Genomic DNA, 14,168 nt, shown 5'->3' with positions numbered 1-14,168 from the left:
ATTTCTGACTTCATTTGACAAGTTGTCGATTGTGTCTGACTAGTGGCTTGTGTTAGTCATTAACAAAGCCTTTACATCTGTTTTCATTTCAATTAAGCACTGCCTCAGTGCTATCATTTGTACACTCAGCAATAAGTGACAGTAAGATTGTCTAGTTCAAAATAACTAGAACCATTTGCAAATGAAAGTTTAAAAGCCCTTTATTAATTCAGAAGTGAAACACTGATATTTAAAGTGAGATAAGTATGTTTATTAAGGTTCATTCTACTCTAAGGTTTATACAGAGAATGGAATGCAATACAAGCTAAGAGCACACCTCAAAGATCTACCACACACCCATCTCCTACTCCCTATAAGGGAACTGTAAAAAAAAAAAAAATTAAAAAAAAAAAATCAGAAAACCAGTTACTGTTTAACTAGTTGCAAGTGGCTTTGTCCAAAGAAGTTTAGCTTGATATTGCATTAGCTTCGTATGATATAATTAAGTTTCTACAAGCTGAAGTATCACATATAGAGGTGGTAAGATTTCCCATGGACACACAAAACCATGTTTTAAAGAGCTACATCACAAAGGTTGTTTAAAATCACCTAAAAACAAGCCACTAATGGCATGCACAGGTCAATAATATTAACTTTGGTAATGTCGTTCATTTTTGGTCAAACCTGGATCCACTTGTAACAGGAATATGTATTAAAAAACACCCATCCTGTGCACAAAGCAACACACTTTGCTACCAGCTAGAGGCAGGTCTTCAAGACATGGCTGAAGTATTCAAATTTAAGCGTCAGGGGCTGGCTTAGTTCTAGATCACATCTTTCACTAGTCTGTAAAACAAGACTAACAGGACAAGAAAATGGGCAAAAAGGTCTGTTTTTTTTGTTTAATCTCTCTCTTTTTCTATGCAGGAAAAGAACCATCTCGAAAGTTAGATAGCTTTAAGTAACACTAATTTTCCCCACTATGTGTTTGTAAGAAATCCAGTAACTTTTTTTACTTTACCTAGTCCCCCAAGACACATTCTGGTTTGTTTTTCTTTCTGAAGCTATCAATACCCTGTAAATACAAGTGTTTTGTTTTTCTTGAGGAAGATGTCATAGGTGGTTTTATTTACAATGGAGTCAATGTTTAGCACTGTAACTGGACTTGAACAGCTTAAAAGTGTAATAAAATTACCTTAAGTGCTACTTTCCATAGAGAACCCACACTTAGTTCAGTTTTATTCATTGCAGAGTAAAGTAAAAAGACATCCAATTACACTAGTAAAAACTCAGAAGATTTAAATTTGTACTCAAAAAAAAACACTACACATGCAAAGGGAACAATATCCTGCTAACACAACTTCATTTGCTGCTGCATTTGTCTAATATTAACAATTATGAACAGAGCAGTGCAACTAGTATTTGGAACAATCCTTACAGTGTTCAAGTGTCAGGCACAACACTTCACTTCTCTTCACACCACTGGTTCTCTTTGCGTACCTAAAAAAAAAAATCATTTTAACTATTAATATGTTGCAGTGAACTTCTAAAAGTTAGCTGTAAATTCCCCTAAGCATTCAGGGTTACTTACCATGGAAATGCATAAACCTGGAAGCAGTTTTAATTTTTCATGCAGAGTTTGTAATTAGGAAGTCAGTCTCTCAAACTGACCTTTTTATCAACATAAACCAACAAATTTAGTTCTCATGCTTAGACTTGATCAAAACTGAATTACTTCCACTAAGTAAAGCAAACAGATTAGCTTAAGACTAAATTGTTTGTTTCACGACATGGCACTGAGGACAAACTGAAGTGTACAATTCACAGCCTTCGTATTTAAATGAGGTGTCTTGCTCTGATCTTTCCCAACTCTGCCATTTTACAGCTGGTTTGTTGTTCAAGCTGTAAGATCAATGAGTTCATTACTTAGAGATGAGAATCCAAACATCTTACCTTGCCAGCCACATGCAACAATGCATCTTCAGCATTCTTACTACAGCTCCAAACCAGCAAGCTAAGGCTGCCATAGACAATCCTACATGTTTTCTCAGACACACATTGAGATCAGAAGTCAATAAGCTTTGCCTTGACCTTTTCAGGCAACAGGGTACAAGCACCGTTGGCCTGAAAGGTCTTCCACTAGTAGCAATCTTCCAATTAGGAGTTCATGCATTAGTTTACACTTACTGCTAGCAAGTCAGTTGTATCACACATTAAATTGTGAAGCACCACACAGTAATTCAGCATAACAAAAAGGCGCTAAATTATAATTAAACCCAGATCAAGTACCTGTGCTTCTTCCTCCTCAGTGAAGTCATTCTTAATATTGAATGTCTTGCGAATTTCTTCTGGAGTTTTTCCCTTGATCATGTTTGCCACTGTCTTGCACGTGACATCAAGCAAACCTTTGATGTCCAAGTAATTTGCAGCCTGTAGAAGAGTTTCCAAATTTAAAGCCTCCATATCAATATTCTGCCTGTGTTAATGTACTACCAAAGCTTGCTTACACTGAAACCGGAGAATACTATAACTGCAAACAGATCATCGCCATTTTGAGAAACTTCTAGCTAGAACCTTGGAGTACCTAAAACTTGCTTGCCAAACAGAAGAGACCGTAATTTGTACCAAAGACACACGCCCCCCGTTCCTTCTTCTACAAAGGTCTTTCAGAAGCCTGCAAACATTTGAAGCTGAAGTGCTGCTGACCAGCTAAGACACATAATGTTGGCCCATAGTACCACACAAGGTACAAAATTTAAGTCAAAGCTAGATTTTTATTTGTATGCACATCTCCAGAATTCCTCAACTAAGACTCAAGAGCCACAAGAAAAAAATACAGCTGTAGGGCCTCATATTCAGAAAAGTGTAGTAACGGATAAATGAGCAAGTTTAATGTGCAGCATAAGATTAACAAGCATTCTAACATGCCCAATTTTAGCCAGTAGTTTACCAGAACTACTCACCCTCTCCACATACCTCCCCCCGAGAAGTTTCTGAAGAAGCATAAAGATTTGTCAAATGCACCAATAGTGTGCACTTCACAGGTGTAGCCTTTACACTTCCTGAACAAACTTACCAAGATAAGTTCAAAGAGTGTTCCTTGGTCTACTTTCAGAAATTCTTGATCCCACACAGGGATGTCATCTGTTCTTTTTTCTTTGTTCTCATCATCCTCAGGAGGAGGTGGATCATCCTTGTGATGGGTGCACCACTGAATCACCTAATTATAGTTTTGATATTAAAGTTTTATCGAAATTATTCTCCCATTAGGGACCAACTATAACTTAACATCAGTTTAGAAGAACTGCACCTTCTTCCCTAGATTAATACTAGAATCCTGTATAAACATGCTCCGTTACCCAATACTTTCATCTTGGAACAATTGATTACCAATCGTGGAGTACAATCACCTTCAAGGATCCCATTTAAGACAACTTGCTAATTACTTACCCTCTTACAAGGCAGTTGCTGGTGTTATATTCAACCCTGTGCTAACACACACAGGACTGTATAAAGGAAACCTAAACCTCATTTTTCAGTGTTTAATCTCTTTGCAGAAACACAATATTTATTAGGTAGAATAATACATAAGAGGAAGAGTGTAGAGTGGTAACAGCTGCCAGCAGGACATTTGCCACAGTACAAAGTTCACCTGGTAAAAGTTCACATGTTCCTAAGTCTGTACTTTTTATAAAACAAACAAAAAAACCCAACCAAAACACAACAACAAACAAGAACCTCATCACTTCCTCACCCAGACAACTAAAAGGAACAGGGATGTACTGCAAGTAAAATCCTGTTCCATTCTGCCAGCCCAAGAGTCTTCCCAAGTTGTTTATGTGTATGTTCACTAGGAAATAATTCCTAACCCTGTATTTAGTCCTAAACAGTCCAGTGCTTATTTTGGCACAACACTTTCTACTCCAGAGCAAAAAGCATCTTAGAAGATAGCAGCATGCTTTTTCCGTTTTTCTCACCTGACCCAACAATAACCATGAATTTAACACCAGCAAGTGTGCACAGTGTCTCTTAAGCACCGTGACAGCCACAGGGACACAGCTACTGCAGGTCCTCTCACCACTGCCTGTCCCTTCATCCAGTCTCCTAACATTTGGATCTCATGAACAGCCACTTCAGTTTACAAAATCCAGTTAAAACCAGTGTCTTAATACCATGAAATAGCAGCATGCACAGATGCCCAGCACACTTAGCACCTTAGAAAGCCTGTCTGGCCTCTGGCTGGTGTTCCGGGGGGTCACCCTGTCAGTCTTCTGCCATTATCTGCCCACCAGCCTCACCCCACTTGTCAGACACCCTAGATGTCTGCGTCCATGCACCTCAGACTGGTTAAACTTGTAGCTAGCACATTAGAAGTATTTTTAATACAATAGTTCATAATAGCCAACATGAATTTCATGTTTCATTACTGCCATACGACGCTACCATGTCCAGCATCTTACCTTTTTTAAAATGGCTGCATTCACATTTGGAAGAGGGACTGGGTCATCATCACCTTCATCATCCATTCCCAAATCTAAAAATGGAAAGATGACTAAGCAATCAGCAGGCAAAACCATTTACTCTTCTCTGAACTGGGCTGCTTCACCAGTTCTCCACTATTTCAACAACACTGAGGCTGAATGGACTGGTAGCAAAGGATCTCAGACTGGAGAAGTCAGAGGCTCCTAGAAAGCTTTGATGAGGCTCTGTGAAGCCATGGCTGCATTACAGGTAATAGGTTATATCAAGTTTAGGCTAAGGAGCTAATAAGGCTACTTCAAATGAGAGCAACAGCAAACCATCGGTTAAGCAGTCAGTTGCTCGTTAGAGCAGAACTTGCTAGTTCAGTGTTCTGGGAACAGATATGCTGAAGAATCAGACAAATACTTATGTATTTTTATCACTTTCAACAGTTCAGTCCACAGGTTAAACCAAAGTGTTCCAACTGAGATCTCCTATTCAATTTATTATTTAATAAGAATTCTGATCTGCTGTGGTAAGGAGAGAATTTTTTGTCCCCTATATGAGCAGGAAATACCATAGCCATAGAGATGCTCATTAATTTGCTTCTGAAGCACTTGTACTAATTCTTAACATCTGAAGGAGTTTGCACACTACAACAGCAGCACAAACACTTCAATCCAAATAACATTTAAAAGCATGGCTTCCAATACTTTGTTTTAAAAGCTTGTCAGCATGCTCAAGAGAGATTTGGATAAAGTTTGTCACTTTGTCCCCTGCATATGATTGAGGAATCAAAGTGAAAATTGGAAAAAAAAATTGGACATGATATGCAGAACAAATACCACCTTCGTCATCTTTGATTAGAGAATGGGGTTTTTTATTACACAAAAGCTAACAGTTGGATGACCCTAGCTGTCAAAGATTAACATCTTATAATTAGTTATGTAATTGAGTAACTACACAGACCTTCACTCATATGCACAGATGAGCCAACTCTACATCCCCAAGGAACTTAATTTTTAAGAAGACTGTCACACCATCATCACTGATCAAATTTGTGCACAAAAATAGCATGTACTTCTGGATTAGGCAAGTCAACTATTGTTACTATTAGTGGGATATTAATTAGCACTACTTTTTGTTTGAAATAACTTCATAAATCCAGAAACTAAAATACTGACATTAAAGGGTACTGCATATATCACCAATTACCAGAAACTTCAAATGCACACTTTGAACACAGTGGCAGATACCAGTGTAAGAAGTGACCAGTTCAAAATTAGTGGTATGGGGAAATAATTCAAGCGATATCTCACATTTAGTCAACTCTGCTCAACTTGTTTTCACCACCTTCAAGGCAGCAATTTCATCTGTTATCAAAAAACGATACTTCATTGGTGGTCCCATGATGCTCAACACAACCTGACCTTTCAGCTGCAGCACCCAACACACAAAATGTTTATTAACTGATACTTAACCAGCTGGACTGCAAATTTCACTGCAATTCATTGTGCTCCCTAATGTATCCCAACCAACTGCTGCATTTCCTGCTCATGTTGCCAGTCACATTCAACAGCATCTTATTAACAGAATCGAAGTGTTCAATGCTTGGAGTAATTCAAACTTATTTTTATTATTCTTATATATAAGGTGTCACACCCAAAGATTTATTACCAAGAACAGAATTTTAGCTACATCTAGAGATAGATTTTTTCCCCAATTCATGAATACACCCAAAAACTGGAAAAACACACCAGTAAACAATGAGGATTTGCACTAGAGGGATTAGACACAGTTTGCTCTGTATCCTAGCCATCTGGCAGACTTCCCCTCCCCCGCCATGAGTTCTTTTGTTTCAATTTTATGTGGGCAGGAGATCAGAACTAGGTATTTATTCCAAATAATTTGACTGCATTCATAGTCTCACAATACAGGTTTCATTTTATCTCTGTCTTCATTGCATTTATGATCTCCCACCCCATTTAAAGGATATTTACATTTTAAGACTGGTTTATATGATTAAATAAACTCAGGTTTTAATATTAGTAGATGTTCTGTTTGCTTAACTCTCACAAAACCAAAGTACGCTGTAGGTGAGGCAGTGGGGTGCTTGTATTTTACTAGTCTCCCTCTTAACAAGAGGACTTAAAAGTTAAGCTTTTTGCAAGAGCACATCCACCCAAAACATAGTTTCAGCTACAACAGCCATTGTTCCAGCTGTTCTGACATAAGATGACAAACTGCTCCACAGGCCTAGAAACTCAGTACCAGTTTGTCTCCTTTGGTCACAATTCCTGTTCAAAAAGCTTCCTTGAAGCTTCCTCAGGCTTCACTCTTACCTTCCAGCATGGTCTTTATAGTGACAGACTGTTTCGCAATTTCAACATCAACTTCAAAGATTTCACCATCTGAGCTCTGCAGTTTAATTGAAGGCATCTACAAGAGAAGGACAGTTACTTCCACACAATCTTCAGCAAATGTTACAAGTTTAGCTGACTTAAATATGTACATTACCCTTCCTATTTATACTGGTTCTTACCAACAGCAGACAGCCCAGTGTCACCTAAAGTATGCTCAGATTATTCACTGCTTGGATTGACAGGCCTAAATTCATTAATCCTCCTGCTTAAGAAACAAGGATCAACAAAAAGAAGCGTAACCTCAATGTAAGAGAACTTTTTTCTTCATTTGAAAGCAGAAAATACACAAAACATATTAGTCTGTGCTCATATTTTTTACAGTACAACAGCAAAGCTATGCTTCTCTTGAGCTTACCTTCAAGACTTCCAAACACTACTGTTTTCAAATCCAAACAACTGCTACTCACTTTGACTATTCAAGTCAGATCTCAAAAGCAGTTTTCAAATCATAGCCTCTTGAACAGAATCACAAAATTGAGGCTGGAAGGAACCCCTCTAGGCTAAGTCTAGTCCAGCCTCCCTTCCTCCAAAGCCAAACAGAATAGGTTACTCAGGATCAAGGGGTTTCCTTAAGAAAAGTGTTTGGTTTTCTGAAGCGAATAAAAAGCAATATACCACTGTGAGGAAGGCTACTCTTACAAAATAGGAAGGTGGATCAGCACTTTGTCAGCATTAGGAAAGACCAAGATGACTATGCATTTTAAGAGAGTTTTTCAAACCATGATAAGACATACAATAGAAGCAACAAACTTCAAATATGTCAATAGCGTGAAAATAAACCTTTCAAGAATCTATCTTTCCAGATATTTAACAACTCAAACCCAGAAGAAATGTACTTGATACAGCAGCTCATAGGTTACAACTTCTGTCTGAAACTACACATTAAATCTGTTTGGGTATCCCTGCATTTGTATTAACTGACTTGAAGGACATGATAAACATAATTGCCTGGCCACACAACTTTTATAAGTCAGTTCTCAACAAACTAGTAGGATGTGCTACAAGAAGTTCCTTTACCACTCAAAATGTTTGTTAGCAGCAGACCACTGCAACAGTATCATTTATTTTTCCTCAAGTCACCTGCTTAAAGATCTCAAAAGCCTGTATTTGTAAATACAGCCTGCAAGAGCACTGTAAAGAAAAGCTCTAGAAACAGAGAACCTCAAATTAATTTCATTTAATTTTCAAATGTTCTTCCCCCACCAAACCTAAGAGCCAGCTCCCTATAGTAGTACTTCAGGTACCAAAATCAAATTAGCTGGACCACTTTCAAACTTACATTATCCCTTTCTGAACATCTCCTGTAGCTCATCAGCATGGCTGAGTCTGAAGTACTGCACCAAACCCAGGCCAGTGGAGACCAGCCAAACCATGCTATTAAACAGCTCACACCAGCATGAAGCCCTCGTTGCTTTAATTTCCATTTGGCAGCACAAGCAGATAGTTAATGTTTACACAGTCATGTAACCCTATATGACAGTGCTACTTCTAATTAAGATGGGTGTTCTGGAGAGACAGGATTAAAACTGTTCCAAAGGTAACAAATATATATACACAAAAATAGAATTCTGAGTAAAGCACAGTTCTGAGTTTGTAGTTTCAATAATGCTCTGAAAAAAATTATCTAGGCATGCATTCCAGATTTAATGCATCTGTTCTTGTAGTGATTGTCTGAGAGCGCTCTAGAACAAACCCAGCTTCATTCACCAGCCTCCCCATGCTGGTGCCCAGGTTTACAGAATGCTGTCTTAATGAGTCCAGCCCCTGCAAGAATATTCACATTAAGACCCTTGTATCTCCCAAACCCACTTTTAGCAAGACATTTAGGCTATTGTTAAGAGACTTAATGAGGTAGAATGAAGCTAACCTATTGTCTTATCACTGATAAAAGATCAGTATTTCATCCATTCTTTTTTTAAACCACACAGTAGTGGTCTGGGGAAAAAAAAAAAAGATAAAAAAATCATTTTCAGCAAACTGCCACACAGCTCTGGAAAGAGACAGGCCCAGGACAGCAAGACAACAATCGAGTGACTAAGCAGACCGGTCCTAACAGCTCTATTGGACAACAGCAAAACAGGTTGAGAGCTGTCTCAAAAGCCACACATGAATTACAACAGTAATCTGCACGTATAAGATCGAAAAGCAAAGCTCGGGCACCTCCAGGAGCGCTACCAGGCAACTCCACGTCTCCCAGAGCCGCTCCGGATGGATTCCCGCCCCTTCCCCTCCGTGTCACCGGCTGCAACGCTGCATTTATTTCATCACCTCGCACCTGAGCCGCTCTGTTCGCGGTGCCGCTCCAGAGCCTCCCTCGCCACAACGAACTGCCCGGGAGCCCTGGGGCGGCCCCACAGCCGCTCGGGGGAGGGTCGGGCCCCGCGGGGGCTGAGCGGGGGCAGCGCCTCAGCTTTATTTACCAGGCCTCACAGGCGGCACGTTCCCACACAGCCAACCCCCCACCTCCCCTAAGGGCACCACGAGCGTTTCAGCCCCACGTTGCCCAGGAAGGGCTCAGACCTCGGCTCAGCCGCCCAGCGACCCTCCCCGGCCGCCACCTGGGAGCTCCGCCGTCACAGGCGCCCGCGCCAGGCGCGACCAGGCCAAGCCCACTGCCCCCACCGAGCGGGCCCCGCGGCCCAGCCCGGCCCCTGCCGCCGCCTCCAGCACCTATCCCCGCCCCGCCGGCACCGAGCAACCCCTTAGAGCTCGCAGGCCTCACCGTGAGGCGGCTGCGTCCGACTCCGCGCTGACGGGATCTGGCGGCGGCGGCGCTCGGGGCCCAACTGCGACGGTGGCTTTATACGGCGAGGGCGGGGCGCGGGGGAGGGGGAAGGACCCGCCTCTCCCTGCCTCGCAACCGTCGGACTGCCCGCCGCGAACGCCTGAGCGAAACACCCCTCTCTGTCACCCAAACGGCGCGGAGCGCGACTGAAGATTAAAAAAATGGGCCTCACTGCCCTGTGCAGCGTGTGAACGGGGGAAGTAGAGCGGAAACGAGCGGAGGGGGAAAGCGGTGGCCGTCGGGTCTTTCAGGCACTGGCGCAGTCGCCCCAGGAACCGCAGAATGGGCGGGGGCGCGTCGCGCGGGCCAACGGCTGCGGCGCCCCTGACCTCCCCCGCGCGGCTGAGGGGCCGGGGCGGCCTCGGGCCGCGAGTGCGGGGACGGGAACGGGGACGCGCCCGGGGAGACCCGGGCCGGTGGGGGGAAACGGGGGCGCGCCCGGGGAGACCAGGGGCGAGGTGCGGCCGGGTGCTGCCCGTGAGGGGGAGCGCGGCATTCCACTCGTGGTGGTGTGGCCTGTGGTGCCGGGAGGCCGGCCCGGTGCTCTCCTGGGGAAACAACCGGCCTTGCGCTTAAAAACGGTGACAGGGAGGAACCCGGGCTGGTCAGAAAAAGCCCACGTTGGGTGTTTTCCTTTTAGCGGGGTTTCACAAGGAGAAAGCCCAAGGCCCAGGGGGAACCGACACCTCTGCGAGGGCAGCCTGAGGCGGTGGGGGAGGCCGGTTCGGTGTGTGGTGGCGTCTGGTACGTGAGCGCTGCGAGGTGTGATCTTCAGTGGCTGCTCGGGCAGCAGCAAGCATTTTAACGGGAAAACTACCCTGAAAAAGCAGCCGATTTCAAATGGTTACAACAGCAGGTTGCTCTCCTCGAGTGGCAGTAAAGCACACAGAGCTGGAAACGTATTATAGGTCTAACAATCACTGAACATCTACCCCAAATCTGCCGGGAATTCAGGCAGCTACAGCTCTACCCCTGCCCAGAGCCCATTAAAGCATCTCCAGACACCAGCTGCACAAGGAGCCACCAGGCCAGAAGAGCAGACTGGGAGCTGGGAACCACTGTGATGCAGCCAAAGCTGCGCTGCCTTGGCACAACCCCCCACCTGAGCACGTACCCAAGCGCAGGTCGCATTTCCTGAAAGGTCAAGAGTTGTTCTAGATGGCAACAGGCGTTGAGTTGTCAGAAAACTGGGGAGTTTTCGCCCAGTGATGAAGGCAGACTGGGGTACAAGTCCACCAAAGTAAATGTGAAGTGTCCAGGTGCTGCGTTGTGCTGACACACACCTCACACATTCCATGCTATTGTTGAGCCTGGTTTTGCATCAGCTGCCCATGGCAAAGTGGCTTTTAAGTAGTTATTCACTCAGTGATGACCTACAATTACGATTTGCTTTACTTAGAATCTTAATTAAAAATGTTTTTAGAACCAAAGAATATTTTCACAGCACTCCAATGCAAACATATGTGTGCTACCTGTGAGCAGCCTGGTAGCTGCAACAGCATTGCCCTCCAGAGCACAGTGCAGCGTAAGTCACCATTTTCCCTTCCCTTAGGATCCCAGAGGGTCCCACGCTGTACACCACACACCTTACAGAATGAGTGGCAGTCATAACCGCTAGAAAATACCTTCTAACATAAAGAATTCCCCTGAGATTCAGAAATTCTCATTTCAGATGTTGCAGCCCTGGACAGTAGCCTAGCAGCAGATGTATAAAGTCACCTTTCTTAGTTTTCTACCTGAGTGACATAACCAGCAAGATCACAAGTATTGCAAGTATTTGATGCAGAACAATGAACAGGTTTAGTTTATACTGAAAGCATGCTGACAGTGTTCCTTGCAGTCTGTTGGTTAGGGCTGACACCCCAGAGAGATCAAAGACAGATTGACAGCCAGGAAGAACCTCTTAGAGCTCAGGTGATGGTGAGGCTGTTCCACATTGTGTCATATCTCTTCAAAAGCTTTCTACACAAATTTCAAAGAACTTGGAGGAGACTGCCTGACTTGGTAATCTTCTTTCATGGGCTTTAGGATGCCGAGCAGCTTGTTAGCCACAGGGTCTGAGGAACCTGCTCTGACTTTGAAGATGGATCTAAATGCAGAGTGTGGTCCAGAGGGCCTCAGTGGTCCCTTCCAGCCTGAATTACTGTATGCTCCTGTAACACGCGCTTCTGTGGAACTCTTCGTAACAGCTGAGTGAGCATCCAAAGGTGTCAGATGGTGCTTGCAGAGCAGACTTTGATGCTAACAGGGGTTCCTCAAAGATCCTGGTATTAGAAACCAGATAAGCTCTTTGTTCACCATTTGTTAGGACTTAGTTATCACTTTTTTCAATATATACATAGATCTCACAAATATATATGTGAAGCTTCCAAACTATGCCTAGGGTCACCTTTTGATTGTACCATCATATTTACCTCTTTCCTCCTCTATCAGTCCATCTTGTATTCCAATGCTGAGAACCACATTCACCATACTAAAAATAAGAAACAACACTGCCTTTATTTTCCTTAAACATTCGTTTTTTGTTTGTTTTATTTCTATGAAAACTCCTTGGTTTAGAGGATCAGGTGATGACAAAAGGTGGTCTGTGGAAAACATATCTGCAAATCCTAAATCCTCTTCCTCAACGTTGCCAAAGATGAAGGTTTCTGATTCAGCTTGTGATCAGCCAGCACAGGCTCTCAGACTGCAAATCAGGCGCAGCGGAGGGGGATGGGGTTTGCTCTCTACACAAGACAAAACTAATAAAATCTAGGAGTAGTCAACTAAATTCTATGCTTAATTATGGTCTGTATATGAATTTAATTTGAAGTGATACTATTGATGAGCTTTTTACTTGATACAGCTTTCTAAAGGAGAAAATTCAGTCCACAGTGAACTTTGAATTCAGCTGTTGAATTAGAAGTCTGTGAAAGTTAAAACACCACCACCACCCTACACCCAAAAAGAGCGACAGCCGGCTGTCACTGATAGGCTGTAATCACACGAGGGCCACCTCCCGCTGTGCCCTACATATCGTGCAACGAACCGCCACAGCATGCCCAGATGCTGTTATCTCTCCTGAAAATGCAGCTGCTGCAACGTTGATAGCTGAAGTCCTGCGAGTGAGTCAGTATTAATAACACAAAACATCCATCCTTTGGTAAAGCTGCAAGGCAGAGAACAAGATTTTTCAGGAAAATGGGTGGCCCAATTTTAATTGTTATTCACATCCGTAATCATTGCAATGTGAATAATCCTAAACCAAAGCACTGCCACCCTGAGCCAGAAAGATAATTACACCATGTATCAGCCACAGATAAATTACAATCAAGGGCCTTTTACCGCTAAGAACCCAGATGAGGAAGGGGAAGCTGAACACTAAAGCAAATACCTGAAAAGATTGGAGCAACCAAGATCAGTGCAAGCTTGATTTAACGCCTACCGGATCCAGAAGAGCTCTGACCTACATCCTCGCAGCATGGCTGGGCTGCGGGAAAAGCCGGGGAAGGGGATTGAAACAGCTGAGCATCAGGGCAGCCTCCCAGACACAGCACCGATCTGCCCCACAGTCATGGAGTCCCTTTCTGGCAGTGCCAGCTGAAAATTACCATGCTCCCCACCCCTCCAAACACCTCACACTGCCCACTTTTACCCACAAACTGGATTTTGTGTTTCCTGCTGGTGGTTATTTACAGACTAGAGAGATAACACACTGATTATTTTTCAACATCACAAGCATCTAAGCCTAATGAGAACCAGGCTTGAAAAAGCACAGCTGTGCTCCATGGACAAGTTGGGAAACTTTACAGAACTCAGCCCCAAGCCACACGGATGGGGTGCAACAAGGGCCGAATCAAGGGTCTTGCAAGTGGAGCTGCAGAGGGACAATTTGCTGCAAAGCAGGTGTGACAATCAAACCTGAACAAGAACTTAATCTACATGTAGGGGAAGGTGAGACTGCAAAAATACTCTTTTTTTTTTTTTTCGGGAATACAAAAGATAAGGAACATTTTTTTAAAACAAACAGCCACAGCAACAAGTTAGAAAAAAATTGGAACTGACTGGTTCAGCATAAAACCAGAAAACAGAATTATTCACGACAGAGATGGCAGAAAGACATTGTTGAGCTCGGCAGCCTGTGGCACCATTGTTTAATGCAATCTCGCAACAATGCAGCAGAAGAGAAAAATTCTGTTTCTCAGTACAACTCTGGAAAAAGCTGATTATTGTTTCCACTTCATCAAAACTATAATTACAGGTGCATCCTCAAGAAGGTGCTACTTCACATCCAGGCTGTGCCCCAGCAACACGACACGGTGGGTGGCAGAGCCTCCTGGCTGGGTGAGAATCCGATTAATGCTGACAGACAAAACTCAACAGCCAAATTCTGTCAAGCATCAACTGTTTTTTTTTTTTTCTTTATCAGCTTCTGTTTCTTCCTCTGACAAGACTCAGATTCCCCTTATGTAACTACAGGCACTCATGATAGTTTAGGAGACTAAAGACAGGGAAAAACTAGAAAAAAAGGATTAAAAATA

The 14,168-nt window shown here is 43.1% G+C and overlaps 1 protein-coding gene across 2 annotated transcripts; it reads right to left on the bottom strand.

Moving 5' to 3' along the window:
• Nucleotides 1-182: 182 nt before the first annotated feature.
• Nucleotides 183-9,702, bottom strand: SKP1 (S-phase kinase associated protein 1). Of its 2 annotated transcripts, XM_065848791.2 has the most exons (7): nucleotides 9,586-9,702; nucleotides 6,783-6,879; nucleotides 4,440-4,513; nucleotides 3,056-3,199; nucleotides 2,269-2,409; nucleotides 1,418-1,479; nucleotides 183-838 (listed from the first exon to the last, which is right to left on the bottom strand). In XM_065848791.2, exons 2-6 carry the CDS (start codon nucleotides 6,877-6,879, stop codon nucleotides 1,444-1,446), a joined length of 492 nt encoding a protein of 163 aa, XP_065704863.1. In that variant the 5' UTR covers nucleotides 9,586-9,702; the 3' UTR covers nucleotides 183-838; nucleotides 1,418-1,443. The 2 variants fall into 2 exon arrangements, with proteins under 2 accessions (XP_065704863.1, XP_065704862.1); XM_065848790.2 differs by having other exon boundaries at nucleotides 183-1,479.
• Between the last annotated feature and the right edge of the window lie 4,466 nt (nucleotides 9,703-14,168).

The sequence above is a fragment of the Patagioenas fasciata genome, chromosome 14 (genome assembly GCF_037038585.1).
Source record: "Patagioenas fasciata isolate bPatFas1 chromosome 14, bPatFas1.hap1, whole genome shotgun sequence".
NCBI lineage: Eukaryota > Metazoa > Chordata > Aves > Columbiformes > Columbidae > Patagioenas > Patagioenas fasciata.
This window is presented reverse-complemented; position numbering and strand designations above follow the sequence as displayed.

Bases quoted from the DNA above. Each gene is read 5' to 3' on its own strand.
- SKP1 (XM_065848790.2), bottom strand. From the start codon at position 6,879: ATGCCTTCAATTAAACTGCAGAGCTCAGATGGTGAAATCTTTGAAGTT. The intron at 2,410-3,055 runs GTAAGTTTGTTC...ACTCTTCTACAG, and splicing joins CACTCTTTGAACTTATCTTG to GCTGCAAATTACTTGGACAT. The intron at 1,480-2,268 runs GTACTTGATCTG...TTTTTTTTTTAG, and splicing joins CTGAGGAGGAAGAAGCACAG to GTACGCAAAGAGAACCAGTG.